The 8141-nt window shown below is 63.0% G+C and overlaps 1 protein-coding gene across 3 annotated transcripts; it reads left to right on the forward strand.

Moving 5' to 3' along the window:
* The first annotated feature begins 3350 nt into the window (after positions 1-3350).
* CCNB3 (cyclin B3) lies at positions 3351-8061 on the forward strand. Of its 3 annotated transcripts, none has more exons than XM_072876862.1 (12): positions 3351-3410; positions 4086-4204; positions 4286-4369; positions 4561-4679; positions 5215-5296; positions 5648-5746; positions 5924-6016; positions 6267-6404; positions 6843-7001; positions 7292-7441; positions 7620-7750; positions 7903-8061. In XM_072876862.1, exons 2-12 carry the CDS (start codon positions 4112-4114, stop codon positions 7973-7975), a joined length of 1221 nt encoding a protein of 406 aa, XP_072732963.1. In that variant the 5' UTR covers positions 3351-3410; positions 4086-4111; the 3' UTR covers positions 7976-8061. The 3 variants fall into 3 exon arrangements, with proteins under 3 accessions (XP_072732963.1, XP_072732965.1, XP_072732964.1); XM_072876864.1 differs by having other exon boundaries at positions 6846-7001; XM_072876863.1 differs by lacking the exon at positions 3351-3410 and having other exon boundaries at positions 3446-4204.
* The last annotated feature ends 80 nt before the right edge of the window (positions 8062-8141 follow it).

Genomic DNA, 8141 nt, shown 5'->3' on the forward strand with positions numbered 1-8141 from the left:
GCAGTCCATGTGGATCCCGTGAATGACGCTTCCCTGGCTTGCTCCTTCTCTTGAGCCTGGGGCTCTCTGTCTGGTAAGCAATCCTGGAGCAAACGTCCCCAGATGCCATGCAGAAGGGCTTCTCGGCAGCCCCACGGTGCCAGGTAGCTGGGCTGGGTCTGGGGGCTGCTCCAGCTCCGAAAGGCAGTGCAGGCTCTGTAGTGCTGTGAGAAGGGGCTGGATGGAAGCAGTGACCCAGATCTTCTCACGACAGGGACACTCCAGGCACCGATGCTCGTAGCGGGCTCTATTTTTCTATCTACCACTGCACATGAAGTGCCTGGGCTGGGTGCAGCAAGAGAGGTCTGGGGGGGGCATCAGTGCACCCCTTAACCCAGCTGCTGGCATTGGTGGTCTGCTGGGGGCCAGGGAGGCACTGGCCCCATCTCTGCGGCCGGAACCACGCTGTGCTCGGCGGTGGATGCTCTCCTGGTGTGGAGCCGAGTACCATGGCAATGCAGCAGCCTTGTGCTCCTGCTGCAATGAGGGGGGCAAGGACTGGCATCCTTCCTGATTTGGGGGGTTCCTGAGGGATGCCAGAGCCCAAGGAGAGTTTGGGGGACTCTCACCTCAAACCGGCCCCCAGCATCCTCAGATGATGGGCAGGACTGAGACCACAGACTTGCCTCCGTGCTTGGTCAGCTGGCACAGCTCCTGCTGCAGACCCACGGCGCTCACCTTGCAGGGTCCACTTCCTGCTCCCCCCATCATTCCTCCAGTACCCCCCGACGGCCGGGTGGGATTTCAGCGTGTGTGGTGTGAGCCGCAGCCCCTGCAGCGGGGCCGGACTGCCCGAGAGCCTCCCGAGGAGCGCCAGCACGGCAGCGCCGTGGGGACTGGAAAAGCCGGCTTCCCCCTGCCAAGCCTGGGCAGGATGGGCAGATGCGGACCCATCCCAAAGCGGGCAGCTCACCCAAGCCCCCGCAGAGCTGCAGGCAGGCTTGGATGGGGGTTTTTGGCTGGGGATCTTATTCCACGGGCTGATGCACCGTGTTTCCATCGGTGGTGGGATGTGTCCCGGCTCTGCCTGGCAAGTATGCACCTGACTCGTATTTTTGGCTGGAGCGTGCGCTGCCCCAGCATGCGCAAGCAGAGGCAGACACCTGGATCCCACAAGGATCCCGGACCAACAGCGAGCGAACCTCGGGGAGCTCCCAGGCCAGGGACGGCAGCAGCGGCACCAGGGGAGCTAGGGCTGGAGAGGAAAAGTGGCTGAGGAGGAAAGAAGACGGGCTGGAGCCACAGCAGCCCTGACCGGTTTTGGGGACTGAAGGTACCCGAGATCTGTGGGACGCAGGTTTAAACCCCCACCGGCCCTGCGAGCACCCCTTGGCCGCGGCCATGCTGCACCCCAAAGCCGTTCTGCTGCTCCTGGCTGTCAGTGGCCCCAGGTCTCTGCGCTAGAGATGTGGCAGAGCTGCCCATATGCGGCCCGAGCCACCCTGCGTGTCAGCAAGGAGAAAGGACTGATCCTGCCTGCGTGGCCCCTGGGCAAGCAGGCTTAAGTCCCCTCAGAAGCTGGCACTGGGATGTTTCCCTAGCAAGGGGTTCATCAGCTCCAGCAGCAACAGCAGCACATGGGCGTGGGATTATCCCAAAGGATTTCCTTGAGTTAAACTTAGGAATCTGGAAGGTTTTGCTGGGAATCTGCTGGCTGGGGGAAGCTCTCCTCTGCTGCAGGGCTGAGCTCTGCCAAGCTTACCTCGACTGGGGTGGCCCTCTGAGCCTGAAGCTTGGCACAGCGCTAAAAGCCCTCAGGAGCTGGGGAGGGGAAGGGACCTCTGCACGGCGGGTGCACAAGGCAGGGGAGGAGGCTACAGGGACAGACCCTTTCCCCCAGCCATGCTGCAAGGGTTTTTTGGGGCAAGGGGCTTTCGCCCTGGCCAGCGTATTAAACAGCACCCGCTCGTGCCCCGTTTGAGGCTGTGTCTGCAGCAGCGGGCCGTAGCCCTCAGAACTCAGCCAACAGGGATGAACTGGTGGCTGCTGGTGCCGTGCCTGGCCTGGCGCGACAGATGCACTCGACCCCTTAACCAAACTCGCAGTAGTTTGGTTCAGGCTCCAAAGGAGGTAAAGGCCTGAGGCGTAAACGGGCCAAGAACTCCTCCGGTTCCAATCTGTTCCCTGAGAACCCACAAAGGAGCGGAGCGGCACAGTGCGCACCGACGCCTGTGAGCTTGGAACACCCATCACGCGATTAACACATGAAAAGTGGGTGGCTTTTCCAAGACTCATTTATCAAGGAACAAAGAAAGTTGCGGGTACGAGGAGCCTCATGCACAGCTTTCCCATCGCATGTGATTTGACTACGAGCCAACCCCTTTATTCCGTACGACAACCTGGGCGAGCCGCCTTTGAGTTCTCCCGGCTAAGCAGCCTGGCTGCACGGCGATCGCCCCTTGAGCTGGGACACCCTCACGGCTGCTCCTCGAGGCAGAGACCCGTTACCAACGGCGGATCCTCGGTAGGCGACCGATACCGCGCATAACCTTGCGGTGTGGTAACCCCGATTTGTGCCTTGGTAACGTGATTCTGCCTTGGTGGTTCTGAACCATTCTTCAGACGAACGCGCGGTACAGTAACAGAGTGAACCTTACCATCGAACTTTGTTAAATTGCACTTTCACGACATCGCGCCAAAGCCACTTTTGCTGATCCTTTTGACGGTGTTCTTTAAGCGAGCTCAATCACCCATTTGCGAGAGCGGGTCAGGGGAGCTGCATGGCCAGCCCAGGGCACACCCTGCTCCCCAAACCAGAGACCCCCGACCCGGTGAGGAAGGGCAGCCCCGATGCCCGGGGGGGGGGGGGGGGGGGAGGGCAGGGCAAAGGGGCCGACCCACAGCCCTGCCTGCGGGCAGAGGAAGCGGGCAGCAGGCGGGGGTCGAGGCCCCTGCGGGGGGCGCTGGGCCCGGAGCCCTGTGGAGGTCGCTCCATCCCCCCCGTAAGGGGCGGGAGAGCCGAGGCCGCTCCTCCGGAGCTCCGGGTCCCACCGGGACCTGGCAGGGGGCGGCAGAGGAGCGGCCGCTCCCCCTCGCGGACCAAGCCCGGCCCCGCGGCCCGCCGGCCGCCATCACACCCTCCCCACCGGCCCTCGCGAGACGCATTTAAACGGCAACCCGTCCCACCAACCACCGCCCGGCCCGGCGCGGCCCGCCCCCGCCGCAAGCCCGCCCTTCCATTGGCCGCCGGGACTGAATTTTAAACCCTGCCGCCCCGCCCCGTAGCAACCGCATCCCTGCCCGCTCGCCGATTGGCCTCCGCCTGGCACCGCCCCGCGCTCTGATTGGGCGACGCTCGGCCAGTGCTGGCCCGCCGCTACCGAGCTGCTACTTTCAAAAGAGCCGGGGCCGGCCGCGGGGCGGCGGCGCAGGTGAGTGCGGCCTCCGGGGCGGGAGGTAGGGAGGGAAGGGGGTCCCGTCCCGTCCCGTCCCGTCCCGTCCCGTCCCGTCCCGTCCCGTCCCGTCCCGTCCCGTCCCGTCCCGTCCCGTCCCGTCCCGTCCCGTCCCGTCCCGTCCCGTCCCGTCCCGTCCCGTCCCGTCCCGTCCCGTCCCCGAGGGTGTCGACCCCCGCTCCCCCTCCCCAGGCTCGGTAACCCCCGCTATAGGCCGGTGCCCCGGGGGAGGGCACGGGTGGAGACCCCTGTCCTGGAGGCTCCTGCTCGCCCGGGGTGCGGAGGTTCCCCTGAGCCCACCTCCTCACATGGTGTTGCGGGGGGGTGAGGGAGTGGGAGCCCTTACCCCCTTCTCCGCGATGCTGGGAGCTGCCCCTCTCCCCCTGCTCCCAGCAGGGTGCTTTTGGTGGGGGTGGCGGGGCTCCACGCTCCCGCTCCCCTGGGAGCAGCACGCCAGCCCTTCCGCACCCTAGCCAGGCCTGCGCCCTCCCTGGGCTTGCCTCAGGGCTCCATCCGCTTGCCCAGGGAGGGGGTTGGGTCCGTCCCTGCTGCGCTACCCCCCAGCGGGGACAGGCGCCCGTGGTTCTGCCCCTCGCCCTTGAGGGTGCCCCGGGGGCAGGCAGCTGCCCCCATCAAGCCCTGCTCTGCTCCCAGCTTGCTCGTAGAGGCCGAGGGAGAGGATGCCGTTGCCACGCAATGCCAAGATGCTGAGCACCAAGCAGCCCCGAGCAGGCAAGGTGGGCCCTGCTGCAGAGAATGCCAACCCTGAGAAGGTGAGTCCTGAGGTGGGGAAGGGGCGTGGGGGGCTCCTGTGGGGCAGCTGGCCCCCCGCCTTCTAACAGCCTCTGTTGCAGGAGGAGAGCTGTCAGGCCAAGAGGTCTCCATCCTCACCCCAGGGCGGGCCCAAGAAGAGGTCGGCGTTCGGGGACATCACCAATGTGAGTGCTTCTGTGGGGCTGGGGGCTCTGGTGCCCCCTGTGAGCCCCCCACGGGAGTGGGGCTGTGTACCCCCTCCAGCATGCAGAGTGGGGGTGTCCCATGCCCTGTCAGCAGGAGGAGAGGTCTCCCTGCAGGGCACACCTCGCTCCCCTCTCTGCACCTCTGTATACCCACATTCTCGCCTAAACAGGCCCACAAGAACCAGGTGGTGGCAGGAAAGAAGGAGGCCGTGAAAGTGGCACCACACAAGGCACAGAGGGCCCACGCTGCCCTGGGGGTGGCCAAGAACAATGAGATCAACCTGAAAAAGTGAGTAGCCAGGGGAGATGGGGACAGGGACCAGGGCAGGGGGGATGCTGCAGGGCCAGCACCTGCAAACCTGTCCCATGGGGAAGAACAAGCGGTGGTGGAGGCTTCCTTTGCGCGACGGGGATCATGAGCCAGGTGGGGAGGGTAGGCAGTAGATAAAACAGCTTCAAGTTGTGACAGGGGAGGTTTAGATTGGATATTGGGAAATATTTCTTTACCAAAAGGGTTATCAAGCATTGGAACGGGCTGCCCAGGGAAACAGTTGAGCCACTGTCCCTGGAGGTATTTAAAAGATGTGTAAATGTGGCACTTAAGGACACAGTTTAGTGGTGGACTTGGCAGTGTTAAGTTTATGGTTGGACTCAATGATCTTAAAGGTCTTTTCCAACCTAAATGATTCTAAGAGTCTCTATGGGGATATTTTAGGGGTGGTTTAGCCCCTTCTTGAAGCACCAAGAGGCTCTAGGGAAGAACCCCTTTCAGCCAGGAGATGTGGCCTCCTCCTAGCAATGATCTGTGCTCTTGTCCTGTCCAGGTCAATGAAGAAAACTCCCCCGACAGAGGCTCCTGCAGAGCCCAAGGCGGATCCTGTGCCAGAGGAGCCAGTGCCTGCGCAGGTACCAAAGCCCTCCGAGGAGAGGGCAGGAGCCCTGGCCTGCAGCCTGGCCCCGTCTCATCCTGACGGTGCTGGTCTATGGCTGCCGATGGTGGTACCGGGGCACCAGGCAGCGCTTGGGCCCTCGGAGATACTTGGGCCAGTGTGACGGGAAGCTGGGAAGGGGGGTAAACCCCCCACCTTCTTCCTTCAAAAGATCTCCCATGGGAGACTCCTGTGGGGTGGGGGCTGCAGGGCGATGGGGGTGAATGGGGAAGGGGTGCAGAGGTGCAGCAGCCTTGCCCTGAAGGGGTGACCGGCACCTGCAGAGCTTGGGGCCTCCCCCTTACCGCTGCCTCCTCCGTCCCACCAGGTACCAGCGGTGGAGGACATAGACAAGGAGCAGCTGGGTGACCCCTATGCCAATGCTGAGTACGCCAAGGAGATCTTCGAATACATGCGGGGAAGAGAGGTGGGTGATGCCTGGCCAGGGGGTGGCAGCCCTGTCCGGGGAAGGGGTGACCGTGTGGGCAGAGCCACCCGCTGCCCAGAGGCTCTGAGCACCTGGTAGGGGCCTGCATGGGGCAGGAGGGGGCTCATTTGAGAGTGGTGGTGTCCAGCGAGTCCCTGACAGCTGGTACCTTGGCAGGAGAAATTCATGCTCCCCGACTACATGGAGAAGCAGCCAGACATCAGCAGGGACATGCGTGCCATCCTGGTGGACTGGATGGTGGAGGTGCAGGTACGTGGGCATGGCCTTCTGCAGAGCAGCCCCCACCCTGCCTTTGGTGTGTGGGACCTCAGCGTGCTGGCAGAGGCTCCTGCGAGTGTCCCCAGTGCAGAGCTGATCTTCCCCCTCCCCAGGCTGGGGGTGAGCCTGCATCCCTCCCTCCGAGCCCGGCCCTGCAGCACCTCTGGCCCACGTGAGGGAATCTAGGGGGGCCAGGCGGGCCCAGCTTCTGCCTGACACCCCCCTGCCCGCATCCCTGCAGGAGAACTTTGAGCTGAACCATGAGACGCTGTACCTGGCTGTGAAGCTGGTGGACCACTACCTGGTGGAGGTGGTGAGCATGAGGGACAAGCTGCAGCTCATCGGCTCCACTGCCATCCTCATCGCCTCCAAATTTGAGGTGACTCCTCGTGCGCTGTCTTGGGGTGCTGGGGCAGAGGGGGCTGCCCCTCTCTGGTCCTCGTGGGTTATCGCAGAAGACCAGGTCCCTGCGGTGCCAGGCCACTGCCCTCAGGGCTGCTGGGGCAGCATGTCTGTCCTCATGTTACCCCTTCCTGTCCCAGTGGGCTGGATCCTGTCTCCTGGTGCCAGTGGAGACCTGGCTCCTCTGCGCTCCGCAGAGACCACCGGGACACCCGAGTTCACCTCACGCAAGCAAGGCTTGGAGTTAGAGCCCAGGGCTGGGGCAGTATAGACAACACGAGGCCTACTGGATGCTGTAACAGTCCTTTCGGGGTCTGGCAGGGCATGAGCCCTTACAGGGCCTTGCAGACTGGTAGGATTTCCTGAGCGTTGCCAGGATGAGACCCCATTAGGGTGCTGAGCAGTTGTGCCCCAGCAGGAGCGGTGCCCACCGTGCGTGGATGACTTCCTCTACATCTGTGATGATGCCTACAAGCGGGAAGAGCTCATTGCCATGGAGATGAGCATCCTCAGCACCCTCAAGTTCGACATCAACATTCCCATCCCCTACCGGTTCCTGCGACGCTTTGCCAAGGTGGGCGCAGCAGGAGGGCAGGCTGGTGTCAGGGTGACTCCAGGCACCCCTTGTGTGGGCTCCTGGGGTGGGGATGCGCATCCCCGGGGCCCTGAGCTCCCAGCTGGCAGCAAGGAGGTTTTGGCCAGGCCCCCCCAACAGGGCTGAGGGGTGAGGATGCTGGTCTGTGGCAGGCTGGGGGTGTGGGATCTGCGTCCTGTGCCCCAGGGACAGCACTCCAGATCCCAAAAACGTTGGGGGGAGCAGCGTTGCTCAAAAGGCTGAGCCTTTCCCTGCCTGCCTGGCTGTAGTGCGCCCGTGCCACCATGGAGACGCTGACGCTGGCCCGCTTCCTCTGTGAGATGACCCTGCAGGAGTACGACTACGCTCGGGAGAGCCCCTCCAAGCTGGCTGCCAGCTGCCTGCTGCTGGCACTCACCATGAAGAACCTTGGCGGCTGGGTAAGTGCCTGCCCAGCCTGCTGTCCCCCCCGAGGCACCGCAGCGGTGCAGGAGTGGATGGACCGGTGTGCGGGGGTGATGCTCTGGGGCTATGCTCAGGCTTAGGGGGCTGGAGAGGGAAGATGATGGTTGTACCATTACTTAGAGGACCCAGCTCAGCCCTGCTGTCCCTTTGCAGACCCCCACGCTGGAGTACTACAGCGGGTACCGCTCCCAGGACCTGCATCCCCTGGTGAAGAGGCTGAATTTCCTGCTCACATACCAGCCCCATGACAAGCTGAAGGCTGTGCGCACCAAGTACTCACACAGGTGAGCATCTCAGGGCTCTGCCTTGTGCCTGCCCCCTCTGTGGAGGGTGGCACCACCAGCATGCACCCTTGGGTGCTGCAGATAACTGGGAGGCCCTGTTAGGTGGGTGTCAGGGCTGTGGCTGAGCTCTAAGCCAACGTGGTTCCTTCCAGGGTCTTCTTTGAGGTTGCCAAAGTCACGCCCATGGACATGCTCAAGCTGGAGGAGATACTGAAGAGCTGCTAGCCCTGTCTCTGTAAATAGCTTGTAAATAGCTGGGTGCTCTCTGGCAGGGAGCACCATGTACATAAATAATAGCAATTTTAACTGAAGGGGGGGGGAGGGTGGGAAAAAAAGAAGTAATGTGGAACTGTCAATAAAATAGTGTTTGTTGTATCTGCTGGCAGTGGCT

This window comes from Ciconia boyciana, chromosome 12 (genome assembly GCF_034638445.1).
Source record: "Ciconia boyciana chromosome 12, ASM3463844v1, whole genome shotgun sequence".
NCBI lineage: Eukaryota > Metazoa > Chordata > Aves > Ciconiiformes > Ciconiidae > Ciconia > Ciconia boyciana.